Source organism: Nicotiana tabacum, chromosome 23 (genome assembly GCF_000715075.1).
Source record: "Nicotiana tabacum cultivar K326 chromosome 23, ASM71507v2, whole genome shotgun sequence".
Lineage (NCBI taxonomy): Eukaryota > Viridiplantae > Streptophyta > Magnoliopsida > Solanales > Solanaceae > Nicotiana > Nicotiana tabacum.
The window spans coordinates 138707717-138726063 of NC_134102.1; the positions used below are offsets into that span (position 1 = coordinate 138707717).

At 35.7% G+C, this 18347-nt stretch overlaps 4 protein-coding genes across 5 annotated transcripts; all 4 read left to right on the forward strand.

Moving 5' to 3' along the window:
• Window positions 1–273: 273 nt before the first annotated feature.
• Window positions 274–5819, forward strand: LOC107782562 (uncharacterized). The gene is made up of 5 exons (XM_016603444.2): window positions 274–1004; window positions 1464–3825; window positions 4076–4136; window positions 4229–4452; window positions 5462–5819. The coding sequence occupies exons 1-5, from the start codon at window positions 887–889 to the stop codon at window positions 5529–5531; spliced, it is 2835 nt and encodes a 944-aa protein (XP_016458930.2). The 5' UTR covers window positions 274–886; the 3' UTR covers window positions 5532–5819.
• Window positions 5820–6755: 936 nt separating this feature from the next.
• On the forward strand, window positions 6756–7875 carry LOC107782560 (plant UBX domain-containing protein 7-like). Its single transcript, XM_016603443.2, has one exon. The coding sequence runs from the start codon at window positions 6756–6758 to the stop codon at window positions 7857–7859; it is 1104 nt and encodes a 367-aa protein (XP_016458929.1). The 3' UTR covers window positions 7860–7875.
• Window positions 7876–9123: 1248 nt separating this feature from the next.
• LOC107782563 (protein trichome birefringence-like 23) lies at window positions 9124–13263 on the forward strand. The gene is made up of 3 exons (XM_016603445.2): window positions 9124–9669; window positions 10487–10773; window positions 12126–13263. Exons 1-3 carry the CDS (start codon window positions 9429–9431, stop codon window positions 12897–12899), a joined length of 1302 nt encoding a protein of 433 aa, XP_016458931.1. The 5' UTR covers window positions 9124–9428; the 3' UTR covers window positions 12900–13263.
• Window positions 13264–15244: 1981 nt separating this feature from the next.
• On the forward strand, window positions 15245–18235 carry LOC107782564 (high mobility group B protein 13). Of its 2 annotated transcripts, none has more exons than XM_016603446.2 (8): window positions 15245–15801; window positions 16305–16427; window positions 16517–16791; window positions 16881–16986; window positions 17108–17173; window positions 17253–17423; window positions 17529–17714; window positions 17944–18235. In XM_016603446.2, exons 1-8 carry the CDS (start codon window positions 15334–15336, stop codon window positions 18061–18063), a joined length of 1515 nt encoding a protein of 504 aa, XP_016458932.1. In that variant the 5' UTR covers window positions 15245–15333; the 3' UTR covers window positions 18064–18235. The 2 variants fall into 2 exon arrangements, with proteins under 2 accessions (XP_016458932.1, XP_016458933.1); XM_016603447.2 differs by having other exon boundaries at window positions 17532–17714.
• The last annotated feature ends 112 nt before the right edge of the window (window positions 18236–18347 follow it).

Below are 18347 nucleotides of genomic sequence, written 5' to 3' on the forward strand. Positions count from 1 at the left end.
TTAAGAACTTAATAAAACGATGCCAGTGCATTAAAGGACCGACAAATTATTCCGGAGTAATTTTAATCCGAAAGATGACATTGTGTGTATTTTTGAATTAAAAAATAGACGAAAAGTTATTTTAAACTATTTATTAAATGATAAACATATTTTTGACTCTTTTTCGTAATTTAAATTATTAATTTCAAAATTCTTATAGTTATACAAATATTAGGCTAGGAATATTGGTCCCCTCTTTCCTAGAAGTTGTTATGTAATATTGTAATGTAATGTAACCTGAGAAAAGCAAGAAATTGTCGGGAAACGGGTCATCAACATATTCTCTCTTTTCTCTTCCCTCCAAATCCAAACCTTCCCTTTTCTCTTTCTTGGGAACATCAAATTCTGCAGCTCTTTTTTTAACCAACAAGAAATTGTTGCCTTTTTTTCCCCCCCTCTTTCTGGACTGTACTGTTAAGTTTCACACTTTATTTTTCTTGTGTTTCTTTTGTACCTTCAAGTGATAAAGTTATCATCTTTGCCCATTTTACTCAAAATTGGTTTAGTCCAATAACCCCATATTGCTCTTTGGTTTCAGCCTTGCATTTGTTGTATGATAAAATTATTCTCTTTGCTATTTCTACTTAAATTTGTCAAGTTCAAGGTTTGATTTTGCTCTTTGTATTGAGCTTTGCATTTCTTGTTTGATAATGTTATTGCCTTTTGCAATTTCTGCTTAAATTTGACAAGTTCAAGACTTGATTTTGCTCTTTGAATTAAGCTTTTATTTGGGTATTTTTTCCTTTTTTAACTTGGTGTTTTGGGATTTTGAGTTCTTGTTATTGATCCATTTTTGGATGAATTTTGGTGTCAAAAGGAGTTAATTACTCTTTAAGGAATCTTGAAAATGGCAGAAGCTTCTTCAAATGTTCGATTGGTTCGTTGTCCAAAGTGTGGGAATCTTCTCCCTGAGCTCCATGACTTTTCTGTTTACCAATGTGGTGGTTGTGGTACTGTTCTTAGAGGTACTCCTTTCTCTTTTACTTTTATAGTTTATACCTTAATGTTGAATTATGTAAAACTGCTCATCTAATAGTTTAAGTAGAACTAAGTACTTTTAAATGGAGTAACGTTCATATAGCCGATCCCAACTTGTTTGTGACTGAGGCGTAGTAGTGGTTGTTGTTGTTGTAAATACTTTCACTTGTTTCGTCTAAGAAAAAGAATCTGGCCCGCATGTGAAGGGGTGAGTTGAAGATAAGTAAATAAAAATGTCTATCTATAGCAGTTTATGCTTTTAGACGAGCATTTCACAAGATTCAACGTTTTCCCTCTGTGCATATGTTTCTTTATGTCGTTCACATATTCAATACAGCAGAACTTTTGTAATATGTCTAGCATAGCTATGTTAGAATAAGTTTCAAATTGAATCTTGTTTTTAAGATTCTAAAGTTCCATTTTTGTTTGTTATTATGGTAATGCAGCAAAAAATAAGGGGATTTTGGATAATGGCTTGTCGGAGATATCAGATGGTGAAAAGGGTAGAGCAGTTGCTGGTAAAGGAGAGGTTGCCATGAGTTTAGATACTGTTTCTGATTTCGATGAGGAAAGTAGTGACATTCTACCAAGGAGGACAGAAGGGAAAAGTCATAATGGAAGAATGGTGTCACATAATCGAGTGATTTCAGGATCCGATGATAAGGAAGTTTTGGATGATTTTGATAAAGCCGGAGAGGGTGAACAAATTTTAATTGGTTCGAGGTTAGATAGGTTTAGAAGAGAGAACAATTATGGTTACAATGAATGTAGTACTTCTACTTCTAAAGGCAAGATGGATCATGGTGTTAGGGCGGATAATTATTGGGGAAAGATTAATACTGTTGAATCTGTTGGTCTCAGTGTTGGCAATGAGTTTAAAAGGGTAAGGCCTTCAATGGAGTTACTAGGTTCAGGACCACCTATGGACAGTCGGTACATCGAAAGATCTTATGCAAATGGTGCAGCTGCCACAAGGCAAGGGAAGTTCAGTGCTCCTCCGTATCCTAGTGACGGGCCACTAGAAAATGACATGGGTTCTTACTATGGCTCTGTTAACCATAGGAGGTACAACGGTGATTTGGATGGGGTAGCTAGAGTTGCGGACTTGGAGAGTGATAGAGCCGAGCTCTTAAGGAAGATCAATAACTTAAAGGACCAACTCAGCCGAACTTGTGATGTTTCTGAGAAACCTAAGGATAGGGTTCCTGTTGATGCGAGGATGGCTTCAACAACCATTGATCCGTATAGCAGGCACGATGTGCATAACCAGGATTCTTACGGTGCTAACCGACATCCCCTAGGTCCTGCTAAGAATGTTCGAGAGCGTCCATACACATATGGACATCAAGGAAGTGTTCCTTATAAGGATCCACATGGTTCAATGATGGCAGACGCTTATCTTTCAGACAATTTTTCACATGAATTTCTTGGAAATAGAAAGGAACATCACCAACAAATGCTCAGAAAGCCTCCCCATCAGACTCTGTATCAGCCTTTTCCCCAAACGTACCCTAAACAGTTTCCTGGGCATCAAATGGATAACTTCTTCGTACCACATCCGCATGACACCCTTTTCCACCAGTCTGCATGTTCTTGTTCACTTTGCTTGAACCAAAATTATCACTTTCCTGCTGTGATTCAACCCTCTGGTTTTGGCAGCCGAAGGTCACGAGACGCCCCTGCTAATCCCATTTTACATCACCACATGACCTCTGGGGGTTATGGTCCAGGGGGTTATACATCTGAAGGCTCCTATGCCCTTAATAAGAATTATCATGAAGGAAGGCGGCTTACAAGAAGTCCGAGTGACCTGGAGCCAGAAAATGGTGGTCTTGGTCATCGGCGTTATCCTAGAAGAGTGGTGGTTTCCCATAGAGTTGGACGTGTATATCAAGCTATTGCAGGTGGTGCCCCTTTCATTACGTGCTGTAGCTGCTTTGAGCTGCTGAAGGTGCCTACAAAACTAAAGATGACAGGAAAGAGTGAGAAGAGAATGAGATGTGGAGCCTGTTCCTCCATAATTCTATTTGAACTTGGTAGCAATGAGTCGGGTGTATCCATTCCTACGCAAGTTAAACAAGTGTCTGCTGAGTTTGCTCCTGATTCAGCTGATGTGCCAAATGAGAATTTGAGGAATGAGGAGACGATCCCTTGGTCTGATGATTATGATAACTTTAACTATAACTGCCATTTGGCCGATGCTAAGCTCGGGTCATCTTCGAGGAGTCAGAAATCAAATTCCACTGAACCTGAGAAGAGGCATAATGCTCATTCCTCATCATCTAGTCTTTCTGAAGATGAGCTAAGCCCAGAGAGGGTGATTGTTAGACATGACGTTTCTCATCGTGCTGAAATGCCCCTTGAAGATGATCCTCCACCACTCCTTGATTCATCTCGAAAGCACCATACTTATGGTATTTCTCCCAAAGATGTGGTAGAAAATTACAGCAAGGGGAACATGAAGGAAAACACTGATCAAGAGAGGACCATACTTGATAAAAGTACCTCTAGGCAGAATTCTATTAAAGATACATCTATGGCAGTGGAAATGGATGTATCGATAAATGAGTTTGTAGGTGTATCTATGGAATCAAATCAATCAAGCAAAGAGGAAAATTTATCAAAAAACAACAAGGGAGGCGAGTCCTTTATGGGTTTTATTAAAAGGAGCTTTGGAGAATTATCAAGGTCTAGTCAAAGTTCAGAGAATGGAAGATCAAATGTGTTTGTCAATGGAAGACTGATACCAGATCGTGCTGTTAAGAAGGCAGAGAAGTTAGCGGGGCCCATTCAGCCAGGATATTATTGGTAAGTGCATCTGTACCGAAAAGGACAAAAGATATTATATGCTATATTAGTTTCAAAAATGCATATTAGTTCATCCTTTTCTTGTTTGCTTTCTCATAATTCTGGATGGTAGTAATCATGGTGAAATTTACAACCGTGATGCTTTCTTGATTGTTTTCTTGTGGATATTATTTTGCCATCTAATATATGATGATAAACTTAGATCATCTGAAAATTGACTTCAAACGCTGTTATTTAAATGGTGAACTAGGTATGACTACCGAGCTGGCTTTTGGGGAGTGATGGGCCATCCCTGCCTTGGCGTCATTCTGGTAGGATTCAATAATGTCTGATGTAGAACATATCTCTTGGACGTTTTTTTGGTGGATTACCAATTGATGAAGTGTCACAATTTTTCTTGCAGCCAAATATTGAGGAATTTAATTTTCCAATCCCAAAAGATTGTGCTGCTGGGAATACAGGGATTTACGTGAATGGACGCGAGCTCCATCAGAAAGATTTAGATCTACTGGTGAGCAGAGGTCTCCCTATGACACGAAATAAGTCCTATTCCATAGAGATCTCAGGAAAAGTTGTTGATGAACACACTGGTGAAGAACTTGATGGCCTAGGCAAACTTGCCCCAACGTAAGTTTCCATATAGCATATATATCAAAGAGTCTACTTTCTACGTGTTCCATAGAATAAGACTGTAGTACTGACAATTTTTATTGTGTGCCTTTTATTCTTCCATCGTTAGTGGCTAATGATTATTGTGGTCATTTTATAGTGTTCTATCGGATTGAAGTTAATCACCACATATTCTCCTTTAAAAAAAAAAAGTTAGCCAAAAGCTCATAGAAAGTTGTAGCTGTTGAAGAGAACTGGGGGTTAAATTTGTCAGATATTTTGGTATTCCCATTCTTCTTTGGGCTAGAGACTCTCGCCTGCCCAAGTGAATGCAAGCCTGTGGTTGGATGTACTTTTCAGATTTTAGTTGCTGTATTGGAGTTAAAAGCTAAAATCGACCATCTCTCTGAGGACCTAGACTTCTTGCTTAGATATTAAACAACATACATCAGAATTTCTACCTATTCAATTATAATCAGAGCGCGTAGTCCAAGTGGAAGCTCATACATTTAAATGACTAGGTAGCTTGTGCACCTAAAGCTAAGGATATGAACATATGCATGCAACATTAAAAGAATGCTGTTACAATTAGGTGGATTAAAATAAACCTCAAGTTTTAAAGTCATAAGTTGGCACAATCGTTAGATTCCTTTTATGGTTGAGGTTTAGGACTGGTTGTTGGTCGATTAAGTCTAAAGTGTTACCTGTTCTATCTTTCGTATTGAATATCTGACTTCTCTCAAATCTCAATCATGACTGTTGCCATTAGAACCATAGATGAACTGACCGAGAGAAGTTTATGTGATGCCTAGCAAAGGATTTTGAAATTTAACATCTTCAGTCATATTTCCAAAATTTAATAAATGTATTTGAAAAAATTATTCAAACCTTCTGACTACTCTTGAACAGAGAATATGCTGGACGATAATCTGTTTGCATATTATCTTTGAGGATATTGTATAGTTTTAATGGATATTTTCTAGTAACCTAATCTGATGTTTCTCTGGTTTTTGTGATTTTCTTACAGGGTTGAAAGAGTAAAGCATGGATTTGGTATGAAAGTCCCAAAGCAATTGCAGAGCAATTATGTTAGTTGAAGGCAAGGATAAAGCTTCTCTTCTTCTTTATGTAAACATGAAATGTAACCTGAAGCCTGTGTAACTAATATGCACAGATTTTTGTAGTAGAAAAATTCATTTTATTTGGTGACAGAACTTAGATCATTCAGTTATTTATTGATTTATCTTCTTTAATGTAGATTTTCACACTGTTTGCTTCTGGTTTGCTAGATTGAATGTTACAAACATCTTGTAGAAGGGAACATTATCCTGCATTTGTAATCTATTTTCTGATTAAGGAGACTCCTCTGTAACTACAACACCAAAGAGATAGAACTGTGGATTAATGTGTTTTCAAATATATTTTTGCATATCACAGTATGATTTTTAGTTAGTGCATGTAAGCCGAAATTATGGTATTTGGCATATTAAAGATAAATAATTATAGAAATTAAACCATGAATGGTAATCCTAAATTGTTTATGTTGAAAAATTTTATTGAGTCGGGTTTACCCATAATGGATGTAAGATAGCTCACAAGTCCATTAATAATTCATCCACATAAAATCCCGGAGCTAGCCTATATAACACAATTACGGGCCTTTAAGTAGTGGTTTTTCCATCATAAAACGGCTAGGGTTTTTGAGTAGTGAGGATTTCCTCTTTGTATCTAGAGGATTAGTAGGCTTTGGACAAAGGCAATTCATTCGCTTCGTGAAGATTCCCGACGACCGATAACACAAGTCGTGATTGTTGCATATCTGCTTTCGCAAAGAAAAATCGCACTGGTAAAAAATGAACCTCGTAGACAGTATCATTTTTATATTTTAAGCGGTGCCATTTTTATATTCTTACCAAATATTTTTATTTTTCTTATTATCTAACATATATATTTAGTAAACAAAATTGACGAAGCGGTGTCATGTGACACACTTGGGCACGTTGCCTACGCCGTAGACTCCCGAAATAGTAACGTAGACACAAATTGAAATACAGGGAGTAGTATTCTACGATTAAATACTACAGTCTAATATTTGGTTGTTACTACTTTCTTTAATTTATTCCTAAATAAATTTTATAGTTTTACAAATAATAGTAATCCTAAATTGTGTAGGAGATAGTTTTCAACAGTTTCTTAATTCACGTGTAAAATAGTTTTCCTAGTCAAAATCAAATAAGTGTTCCTATTTCGAATCAAAGTAGGTCTCTTACTATTATAAATACAAGTGTTACTACCTATTCTTTTACAACGAAAAAAAAAGAATGGAATCATACCAACAGATGTTAGTTTCTTCTTTCCTTGAAATAGCCGTAGATCAAACGGCCGATACTGCCCGTCGATTCCTTCAGACAACAAGCTGGAATCTTGAGGAAGCAATTCAACTTTTCTACAATAATGAACTTGTCGATAATCCTAGCTTAAATGGAGCTGCAGACTATTGGGGACAATATGATGGAGACAACGTCGACGACGATGATCACAATATTGCAGTACCATATATTGGTAATGGTTCGTCACACAACTTAGAGAATAAAATATTGAGTAGTCGTCCTGGAGATGTTTGGAGGGTAGAGGAACGAGACGATAATCTATCTTCTATGTATCGTCCACCTTTTGCTTTGCTATACAACGGGCCTTTTAACAACGCGATTGATACTGCAAAAACGCAGAATAAATGGCTGTTAGTGAACGTGCAATCCATGCAAGAATTCACGTCACATATGCTAAACAGAGATACTTGGGCTAACGATTATGTTGCACGGATTATAAAAAAGAATTTTATTTTCTGGCAAGTAAATGATGATACTGAGGAAGGCCAAAAAGTTTGCACGTACTATAAATTAAATTCTTTGCCTGTTATATTAGTAATTGATCCTATAACAGGTCAAAAAATGCGTTCTTGGAATGGAATGGTTCAGCCTGAAAATTTACTAGAGGATATTACATCTTTTATTGATCTTAGCCCCTCAGAATATTATGCTAATTTATTGCATAAACGATCTAGGAAAAATCCTCGCGATGAAATTAAAGAAGATGAAGGCATACAACAGAGTAATGAAATCAAAGAAGTAATGAAGATTTTTTATCCTCCTTTGCCTGAAGAACCAAAGGGTGATAGCAATTTAATTTGCAGAGTTGCGGTTCGCCTTTTTGATGGACGTAGAATACAAAGGAATTTCTTGAAAACTGATTCAATTAAGTTGCTATGGTCTTATTGTTGTGTTGAGTTTGAAGAAGCAGAGACAAGGCCATTTCGATTCAGACAAGTTTTCCCAGGGGCAGTGAAGTTTTTAGAGTATGATAGTAACTTAACTTTTGAGGAGTCAGATCTTAATAATTCTATTGTTTCTGTAACTTGGGAATGAATTCCCATTGATTTTCATAAATGATGTAACTTAGCTTGATTTTTTTTCGATAATGTAGCTTCCTACCAATATCCTTTTTTAGAATATTTCGGAGCTTATTTATTGAAAAAGAGATTTTTTTTCATGGAGAACGATGAACAAACTTACTAATTCAGTTGGACCTCTCTATAACAACATTCATATATAACAACCATTCACTATATAAGTCAAGTTTTACTCGAAACTGATTTTTATGTTATGTTATAATATATATCTTCTATAATAGCACTTTACTATAGCAACCAAAAAATATCGGAATAAATAAGGTTGTTATAGAAAGGTTTGACTGTATTAGTAACGTCCGGGATCAAAGTGAATTTGTATTTTGTTCCTGCTTAAAAAGGAAATTTGAATCTATGTGTAAATTCTAGAATCTGAGTTATAGGTGTGGAAAGATGTTAGAGAAAGATCTACATCATCCCTAAATCCAAATCCAAAAATATCATGCTAAAAAATACTGCTTCTTTCGTTCCAATTGATGTGATGGTGTTTGACAAAACACGAAGGTTAAAAAAGAAATTTTTTTAAAATTTGTAGTCTAGAATAAGATATAAATATTTATATGGTTGTCATTAATCATCTTATTAACATATATAGAAAGGTAACATTCTTCTTTACACGGATTATAGAGGAAGGTGTGGCACTAAACAAAACCTTAATAGTAAAATTTAATGATAGTTTGTCATGTTCAAAACCTGCACTCATGTAATTATCATTTTCTTTAGTTGGTAAACTAATTCAGTCATCTAAATAGTGTGTACTACCACATTAGGTAAGGGACATAAACCATAAAGCTAAAATGTAATTATCTTAATCATAATGTAGTCCCAGATTATTATTTTTTCACATTTTGAATTAGGAAGTCTTTATATTGAAGAAAACCAATCACTCAATTTGCACATCTTTATTGGGTGCAAATATATACTTAATTGTCAATTGAGAGGAATACTTTAATTTATTTATTTTAAACAAGGGTAGATCTTATATATAAACTACATTCATCTAACCGGTAGCTTAAATTATTCAATAAGTAACTTTAAATAGTAGTAATAAATTTCAAACCCAATAAATTTAATTAGATGTGATAAAATTCCAATTCATAAAATTCAAATTTTAAATCTCCATTCTAAATATTTAACAATATTTTCTACATAATGGAGTAATAAATGTGAATCCTATGATCTAAAAAAAGATTAAATGGTTAATCTTTTTTGTTACTTATTTAGTTATAAAGAATGGGAATTAAAATATTCCCTGGTTCTGTATCTTCTGTTTCTGTCCAAACGCCAAACCAAAACTCAATTGTTTAACGTTTCTTCATCATGTGCTTCTGCAATCTACTACACACTCCACACAGTCCACCTTTGTCGGCTCCTTCAACTTGCATTTAATACTGTATTTCCTATATCTGTTTCACTTATTGGCACTAAAGTTCAATACCCTTTTGAAATCTTGAGCTAAAGATTACATCTTTATGTATTTTCATTAAAGATCTTCGCCCCATAGTGAAAATAGAAGAGCTCAGTGTGAATGCTGAAGAAAATGTTGTTTCATTGGAAATCATGGTGGAGGTCACTTTACAAGCAAAATCACTTTGTTTTAAAGTTGGGATTTTCGATTTTGTTATTGGGTCTTGCTTTTAGGCTTTTATTTTCAAGATCTGATGTGATTTCTGAAGTTCAAGAAACCCCTTTTGTCCAAAAGACTCAATCTTTATCGCCTCCAGTTTCTTTCAGTTTGCCTGAAACTGCAGATCAGATTGTTCCTGAAGGTATTTGAGCTTTTTCCCATTCCTGGATTTATATATTTGTGAATAGAAATTGAATATATATATATATATGATATTAGAATGTCATAAAGAAGGTAACTCCTTAATGATCATAAGGAAGAATTGTTGCATAATTGAGACTGTGAAATTTAATTACTTTTGGATCTATTATAGCTATAATCTTTAAAAGTTGAGTTTAACTTTTATGCATCAACGGTGTAAAATGCTTGCAAGTTGCACCATCATGTTGTTTAAATAACAATTGCAAGTAACTCGATGTAATAACATTATCCTAGAATAATTGTAAGTAATATGGTGTAAAACATTCATTACTCTATCAGTGTATATAACTTAAATATATGTTTGTATTAATTACACTGTAGTGGGTGCATTGTTATTCCACATTCAGTGAGCTATGATCATGAATGCGCATCTGCTTCTTCCCCTTCCCTTTTATGATTCTGGTTATTAGATGTGCAGTTGATTAGCAATAATTTGTATGGTTGTGGTTGTAGTAAGTCAAAATGTGCAAAGAATAAATGCTTTGTTATACCCTTTGCTTTTCATTCAGTGTGGAACTCTGTATATTTTTTTATTTTTTTTGGGAGGGGGGATTTGTTTTAACTGGAATCGTTACCTAAGTGTTGAACTTGACAAAGTAAATAGAACATTTTGTTTGATTTAGTTATCTTGCTTTACGTCATAGTAGGTTATAGATCTGTTGACTGATTCTTTAGCTGCTGTCCCTTTATAGTATGTGTCTTGTTTTGGAAAATGTCTCTGTTGTCACATAGTGTGATTTGTTTCCTTTGTGCTATAGAGCAAGCAGGGAGGTGTAACCTTTTCAATGGAGATTGGATTCCTGATCCATCTGGTCCTGTTTACACAAACGAAACATGCAAATTTATTGAAAGCCATCAGAATTGTATGACGAATGGCCGGCCTGATACTGGTTATCTTTACTGGAGGTGGAATCCACGTAATTGCGAGTTACCTCGGTTTGATCCACATAAGTTTCTTCAGTTAGTGAGTAATAAAACATGGGCATTGATCGGTGATTCAATATCGAGGAACCATGTCCAATCATTTCTTTGCGTACTCTCAAAGGTAACTAGTTACAGCCATTGTCAATGGCTCTAAATTGCTTGTGTAAGTTTTAGTTGTTCTTTCGCCATGTTTCCACCATAATTTAGCATTGGCATTGATCAAGTAACAAAATGATCTTTTTGTTCTTCTCGTTGCTTGGAAAATCTTTTTCCATGAAGGCACAATACATTCTGCTCTATTGACTTGAATAAGTTAGCACATCGCTTTTTGCGTAGGGCATTTTGGTTATCCATTCGGTACAAAGGAATGATCTTGGGATTATGATGTTCCACTCCATTCCTTTGTTTGGTATTCTCAATTATGTTCACTCCGTTCCACCCAAAATGTACCCTTCCCCCTTTTGTTGTTGAAAAATGGGGTAGAGAAAAATTGTCCAGAAGTAAAAATTGGACCGGTACAACTTTTCGTACTAATATAAAATGCATTGGAACGCGGATGCCTTGTGCACAGGGCTGCTATTTTTGGCCCATTGGGATTTTTTACTTTAAAAACAGTGGACAGCATTTGTGGCAGCCCAATAAGAAAAGCCAGTCAACTTGGAATGGAGGTAGTATTCATTTATCTCATAAAATTTAGGTGTTTCAAACATTAAAGTATAAGTGTTTAACTTTATATTGCACGGAAGCTGTTAGCCTGTTACTGGGAGATAGCTTGAATGTTTAGATCACCATTATAGTGTCACCAGAGTATTTCCTTTGCTGGTTTCTTTCAATTTAAAATTTTAGTTCGAGCCTTAAAATTCTTCCCTGATCTTCATGTTTGTCTTTGCTTCCACCATTTTTCGTCTTCGTCGGGAAATGCTTGTAACCGGTTAATTACTGAGCTATCAAGTACGGTTAGATATACTTGGGGGTACCAAAAGCCAACCAGTTGCATGGTAACAGGTTTCAGCACATATACTTCGGTTATGAAGACCTTGTAGTGGAGTAGTTGAAGTGAGGAGGGTCCTATGTAAACTGTTAGATGTTTGTATCATCTTGGATCTGCCAAAAGAATCGGACTGCTTATATGACGTTTTAATAAATAAAAAAAGTCTGTTTATCACAGAAGCTATAGTGTGATATAACTATGTTAGTATCTGTTTAACTTTTCGATCTTGGATGTGGCTTTTGGCTGTAATGGATGTTTCACTAATGCCGGTTGAGCCCGATTAATTGCTTGCAATTTTGCTAGTTGTTGAGTGATTATGAGGTGCTATTCTTCTGTCTTTTACAGTTGTATAATCCACAGAAGGATGTGGTGCTACTATTTGAAGGTTCTGTTGTTGTGAACTTGCCACTCTTCTAACTATAGGTTTGTGTTTTTTTTGTTCTGTTATTCTTTTCTAATCTGATTGGACGATCATATTTCAGGTAGAGCAGGCCATTGAAGTATACCATGACAAGGAGTACCGATCCAGGAGATGGTTATTCCCCTCATACAACTTTACAGTTTCAGTTATTTGGTCCCCCTTTCTTGCACAAGCAGCTATATTTGAAGACTACAACGGAGTTTCCACATCTGAGATTGAACTTCATCTGGACAAACTTGATGCGAGTTGGACTGATCAGTTTAACAATTTTGATTATATGATATTTGCAAGCGGTGAGTGGTATGTCAAAACTGCAATCTACTATGAAAACGATACAGTAGTGGGCTGCCACTACTGTCCCAAAAGGAACTTAACCGAGCTTGGTTTCGACTTTGCGTACCGTAAAGTTCTTGGAAATGTTTTCAACTATCTCCTCTCATCAAATCACAAAGGCATGATGTTTTTCAGGACCGCGACACCAGACCATTTTGAGAATGGTGAGTGGTTTAGTGGCGGAAATTGTAAAAGAACCGAACCAGTGAAGGGAGGTGAGTTCAATTTGACCGAGATTAACAAGATTCTACATGAAATCGAGATAGAGGAAATTGGAAAAGCTACAGTTAAAGCTTCTGAGAAGGGTTTGAATCTAAAGCTTTTCGATGTAACTGCCCTTTCGTTAATGAGGCCCGATGGGCATCCAGGTCCATACAGGTATTTTCAACCGTTTGCAAAAGATAAGAATGCAAAAATCATCAATGATTGCTTGCATTGGTGTTTGCCTGGACCTATAGATGCTTGGAATGATATGCTAATGGAGATGGTGTTAAATGGTTAATGGCATAAACTTGTGAAGTGGAAGTTGTTTCTTGAGCAAATAGAGAGGCCAGTTCACGCGATGGCATTTACTGAGAACAGACGTTGCTATGTGTATCCCTACTCTGTGATGTGAATACTAGAGATTTAAGCCACACGATAGGTGCTGCTCGCGACCATGTTCCTCGGGTTAAGCTTCAGTTCGCCTATATATAATTTTTTCATTGGGGAAGGTCATCTTAATTATAATGTTATTGCTTGATTCTCATATACATGGTTTTTCAGATATCTGTAGTGGGAACTTTTTTTTGGGGGGGGGGGGTGGATTTGGAATATTTATAGAGATCTGAATCAAATGAGAATTTGATGTTGATGAATAACAGATTGTGTTGTACACTTGGTACTTCTAAAATTCGCAAGTCACAAGCTAAGATAAATTTGATGCAGTTTTCCACTAATTACTTTGTATTTGATATTCCAAACTTTTGAATGATTGTTAGTAGTTTAACCAACTTCATCATATCTACTTCTCCCCTCTTAGCACTTTATCTTAAAATTTGTAACTGTAAAGTGCTGTTTAGGTTGGTCCTGGAAAAGTGAGCAATATATGCTCTCTGTTAGCCTTGTCTAGGGAAAAAAGGCCTTAAGAATGCAAATTCTGGCAGATCTGCTTAAGCTTTAGCGGACAATTTTTCAATACCTATGCTGGCGGAAGAAAGCAGATACTCGGTGAAGTAGTCGAGGTGCGCGTTCGGGCAAATCTGTTTAAGCTTTAGTAGACAAAGTTATTTGATACCTACGTTGGTGGAAGATAAAAGGTACCCGGTGAAATAGTCGATGCACGCGTAAGCTGGTCAGGACACCATCATCATTAAAAAAACGGATTTAAAAAATAATATTTGTTGAATCACTTATAGTAAGTTCCAAATTGGCCAAATACATAGACAGCTCATTAAACTTGGCCCAATTTTTCATTTTGACACTCTAACTCAATCTTGTTCCATTTTGGCCCTCCAACCACATTTCTTATGTTTCACTTTAACACAAAAGCGGACTAGATTCAGAGTGAGTTGCCTCACCTAGGCGCGTGAGGGAGATTGTTTTGGGCAAATTTCCTTCTCCAACGGTAATAACATAAATGTTTGCCCCATATTTAATCCCCCTCTATCTCAACATTATTCCATTTTGACCCTCCAACTTTATTTCTTATGTTTCATTTTAACACGAAAGCTGACTAGTCACATAGTGTGAATTGACTCACATGGTAGGCGCGTGAGGCAGATTGTTTATGGAAAAACTCCTTCTCCAACAGTAATAAAATAACTTTATTACTGTTGGCCTCATTTTTAATCTCCCAACTTCCTTCCCCCATATTTTATCTTCATTATTTCCTTCCTCATTTACTGTTTATATGAAAACCGACCGATTTCAGTTTGTTTCTTAAAAAATAAATTTTGCAGAACACTAAAAGAGTTTCCTACATTTTTGCGCCAAAAAGAAAAATGATCGAAGTTGGTCGGTTTCGTAAAAAAAAAATTAAAAATAATATATTTTGAAATAAATTTTATATTTTGTGAAACGTGTGTGCATGCATATCCTGAAATACCCACAAATTTTATAAACTTCCGAACCGCTAAATTTTCGAAACCGCGAACTTTCGAACCCGTAATGGAACAAGGTTGAGATAGAGTGCCAAAATGAAACATAAGAAATAGAGTTGGAGGACCAAAACGGAACAAGGTTGAGATAGAGTGCCAAAATAAAAAATGGAGCCAAATTCAATGGGTTGTCTATGTATTTGGCCAAGCAAGTATGTATACGCGCTGCATTTTTACGTCGGATAAAAATTTTTGTGTTAAAATAAAACATAAGAAATGTGGTTGGAGGGCCAAAATGGAACAAGATTGAGTTAGAGTGCCAAAATAAAAAATTGGGCAAAGTTTAATGGGTTATGTATTTGGCCTTCCAAATTATTGTCATTATTGGAGTTGCAGTCTAAAGATTACATTTTTCATCTAGTTCGACCAAAATCCCTTTCTTTTGAGTCACTATCCCTCACTTTCTGTGGGTCCACCACTGCTTTATTAAATAAATAAAACAAAAGAAGAAGAAAATTAAATTGGACTTATTTTGATTTTCCCTTTTTGGATTTAAGTTGTCTATTGGATGAGCTTTTAAAAAATTTTCCAAGTGAGGGACTGTTTAAAAGGATAGTGGCAATCCAAATCCAATTCTACTAACGGTAAAAAATTTCAAATACCTTGGAACTCAAAGTGCTCTTTGGAAACATAGTGGCTTTTGAATTTGAAAAAACTAACCGTTGGCTCCCCACTTTCCTATATAAACCCCCCTTTTTCTCCACCCTGTAGTCCTATACCATTAACTTTTACTCTTTCTAGCTTCAACCTATTGTTCAAACCCCCCTCTCCTCCCCCCTCCCCCTCCATATCCTAGCCATGGCTACCACTGCTGAGATGGCCCTCGTCGCCGAACTTGTCCCCGCAAAGAAGGGGAGGTCGAGGAGGGCGCTGAAGCAGAAAAATCCATCATCGAATGAAGCCAATATATTGGCTGCAATTGTAACTCAGTCGCCTTCACTGGCGATGCCAGTGGACGACTCTGTTAAAGAGAATCTTGAAACCCTCTCACAGCCAAGATCCGAAAAGAAAACAAACAAGAGAGGGGCCTCAAAGGCTAATAAACAAACAGAAAATGAAAATTCTTTTGAGAAAGAGTTGCTAAAAATGCAAGAAAAACTTCAAAAGATGACACTTGAGAAGGAGCAGACTGAGGAAATGTTGAAAGCTAGAGAGGATATGTTGAAGCAGAAGGAGGAAGAGCTCGAAGCTCGGGATAAAGAGCAAGAAAAGCTTCAAATTGAACTCAAAAAGTTGCAGAAAATGAAAGAGTTTAAACCAACCCTGGTATGGTTCTTAAATCTTGTCTATACTAATTTCTTCTTTGTAGCATTCCTTGTAGCAAAGCTGACATTTTTATCGTTTGGGATTGAGACGCAGTTGATTTTATATTTCATAAAAATTCTTGTCTGTAACTAGTAATCCTAAAGCTGACATTTTTATTGTTAGGGATTGAGGTGTAGTTGATTTTATATTTCATTAATTCTTGTTTGTAACTAGCAATCGCAAAGCTGACATTTTTATTGTTTGGGATTGAGGCGTAGTTGGTTTATTTCATTAAATTCTTGTTTGTAACTAGTAATCCCAAAGTTGACATTTTTATTATTTGGGATTGAGGCCTAGTTGATTTTATTTTTCATTAATACTTGTTTGTAACTAGAAGTTCCAACACTGACATTTTTGTTGTTTGGGATTAAGGTGTAGTTGATTTATATCTTAGATATTCTTGTTTGTAACTACTAGTTGTTTCAAAGCTGACATCTTTATTTTCATTTTTCATTTTTCATTAGAATTTCCCTATAGTGCAATCTCTAAGGGACAAAGAGGAGAAAAAAGAGAAGAAGAAGGCCGATCCTTCGAAGAAAAGACCAGCAGCGCCGTACCTATTGTGGTGCAAAGACCAATGGAATGAGGTATTGCGACAATCTTAGTTCAAATGTTCATTGCATTTTGTGCTTTTTTAATATCCTGGTTTTATTATAGTGGGAATTTGTTATTTCAGGTGAAAAAGGCTAATCCAAATGCTGAGTTCAAGGAGATATCAAATTTATTGGGGGCAAAGTGGAAAACTATAAGTGCAGAAGAGAAGAAGCCTTATGAGGAAAAATACCAAGCTGAAAAGGAAGCTTACTTGAAAATTGTCGGAAAGGAGAAGCGCGAATTAGAAGCTATGAGGCTCTTAGATGAAGAGCAGAAACAGAAAACAGCTATGGAATTGCTTGAACAATATATTCAATTCCAACAAGGAGCAATTGAAAATGAAAACAAGAAGAAAAAGTAAAAGTTCCCTTTCTCTTGAGTCGTATTTATTTTTGGTGCTTACCAACTTCAAATCTTATACTCGCCTCGTTAATTCATCTTTATAGGAAAGAAAAAGACCCCTTGAAACCAAAGCAACCATTGTCAGCATTTTTCCTGTTTACAAATGAGCGTCGCGCTGCTCTACTTGTTGAGAACAAGAATGTGAAGGAGGTAATGATGAGTTTCATTGTTTGTCCGACTGCTCTACTTGCTTGGGATTGAGGCATAGTTGTTGTCATTATTGTTTATTGGGATTATTAAATTTCTAAACTTAGTTTTTCACAATTTATAGGTGTCAAAAATTACTGGTGAAGAATGGAAGAACATGACAGAGAAACAAAAAGCGCCTTATGAAGAGGTCTTTTACTTTGTCTTGGAAAATTGAAAACAATGTTTCTATTTTTAGAAGCTTAGAAATGTTGTTGTTACATATGCAGATGGCAATGAAGAGAAAGGAGCAATATCAGCAAGAAATGGAAGTTTATAAGAAGAAGAAAGACGAAGAGGCTGCTGAACATTTGAAGGAAGAGGAGGAATTGATGAAACTTAAGAAACAAGAAGCACTTCAATTGCTCAAAAAGAAAGAAAAGACGGAAAATTTAATCAAGGTTCTTATTATATATTGTTTGCTCTAGCCATTCTTGATCCAATTTCTGATTAGGCTATGAAACTCGAATTAGCTTATTGATTTGGTTTTTTGTTGTGGTAATTAGCAGAAAACAAAAGAAAATCGCCAAAAGAAGAAACAAAAAGAAGACAATGTTGTGGATCCTAACAAACCAAAGAAGCCTGCTGGATCATTCTTTCTTTTCAGCAAAGAGGAAAGGAAGAAACTAGTCGAAGAGCGGCCTGGAATCAACAATTCTACTATTACTGCTCTCATTTCACTGAAATGGAAGGTAAATAAGGAGAGAGATTAAGTTTCATGCAGTGTATATATTTTAATGCTATTAGATTAATTTGACCTATAACATGTAGCTCTTCGTAGCAAGCCTCTTATATAGTAACCTGAAGAATAGAATAAAAATTTGTTATAACCAATTAAATTGAACTGACTGACTCAGTCCAAAGTATACATATTTTTCTATAGTGTGTGGTTGATATGTATGCTATTGTTTTGATTTGTAGGAAGTGAGTGAAGAAGAAAAACAAGTGTGGAATAACAAAGCAGCTGAAGCAATGGAAGCATACAAAAAGGAAATGGAAGAGTACAACAAATCTGTTACAGAAAAGCAGAACAACAATTAGAAGTGGTAGAAATAACTATAATATGTTCAACATAACATGTTGAACATAGAATGATTGCTAGTTAGTTGAAGTAGTTATTAGGTATCATTCCAATTTTCCTTCTTGTTTAGTTGTTCTCTTTGCTAATGTCCTTTTCATTTGACTTCTAATGGATGACTTTAAAGATTTAGACATTTTGAGTATTCACCCAAACTTTTTCAAGTGTCCGAGCACTACATAGAAGTTTGAATATCTAAACAAGAGTACACATCAAACATACAATCTTTGTGGCCGATATTCTTCCA

Bases quoted from the DNA above. Each gene is read 5' to 3' on its own strand.
- LOC107782560 (XM_016603443.2), top strand. From the start codon at position 6,756: ATGGAATCATACCAACAGATGTTAGTTTCTTCTTTCCTTGAAATAGCC.
- LOC107782563 (XM_016603445.2), top strand. From the start codon at position 9,429: ATGCTGAAGAAAATGTTGTTTCATTGGAAATCATGGTGGAGGTCACTT. The intron at 9,670-10,486 runs GTATTTGAGCTT...TTTGTGCTATAG, and splicing joins AGATCAGATTGTTCCTGAAG to AGCAAGCAGGGAGGTGTAAC. The intron at 10,774-12,125 runs GTAACTAGTTAC...ATCATATTTCAG, and splicing joins TTCTTTGCGTACTCTCAAAG to GTAGAGCAGGCCATTGAAGT.
- LOC107782562 (XM_016603444.2), top strand. From the start codon at position 887: ATGGCAGAAGCTTCTTCAAATGTTCGATTGGTTCGTTGTCCAAAGTGT. The intron at 4,137-4,228 runs GTAGGATTCAAT...TTTTTCTTGCAG, and splicing joins CCTGCCTTGGCGTCATTCTG to CCAAATATTGAGGAATTTAA. The intron at 4,453-5,461 runs GTAAGTTTCCAT...ATTTTCTTACAG, and splicing joins CTAGGCAAACTTGCCCCAAC to GGTTGAAAGAGTAAAGCATG.
- LOC107782564 (XM_016603446.2), top strand. From the start codon at position 15,334: ATGGCTACCACTGCTGAGATGGCCCTCGTCGCCGAACTTGTCCCCGCA. The intron at 15,802-16,304 runs GTATGGTTCTTA...ATTTTTCATTAG, and splicing joins AAGAGTTTAAACCAACCCTG to AATTTCCCTATAGTGCAATC. The intron at 17,715-17,943 runs GTAAATAAGGAG...TTTGATTTGTAG, and splicing joins TCATTTCACTGAAATGGAAG to GAAGTGAGTGAAGAAGAAAA.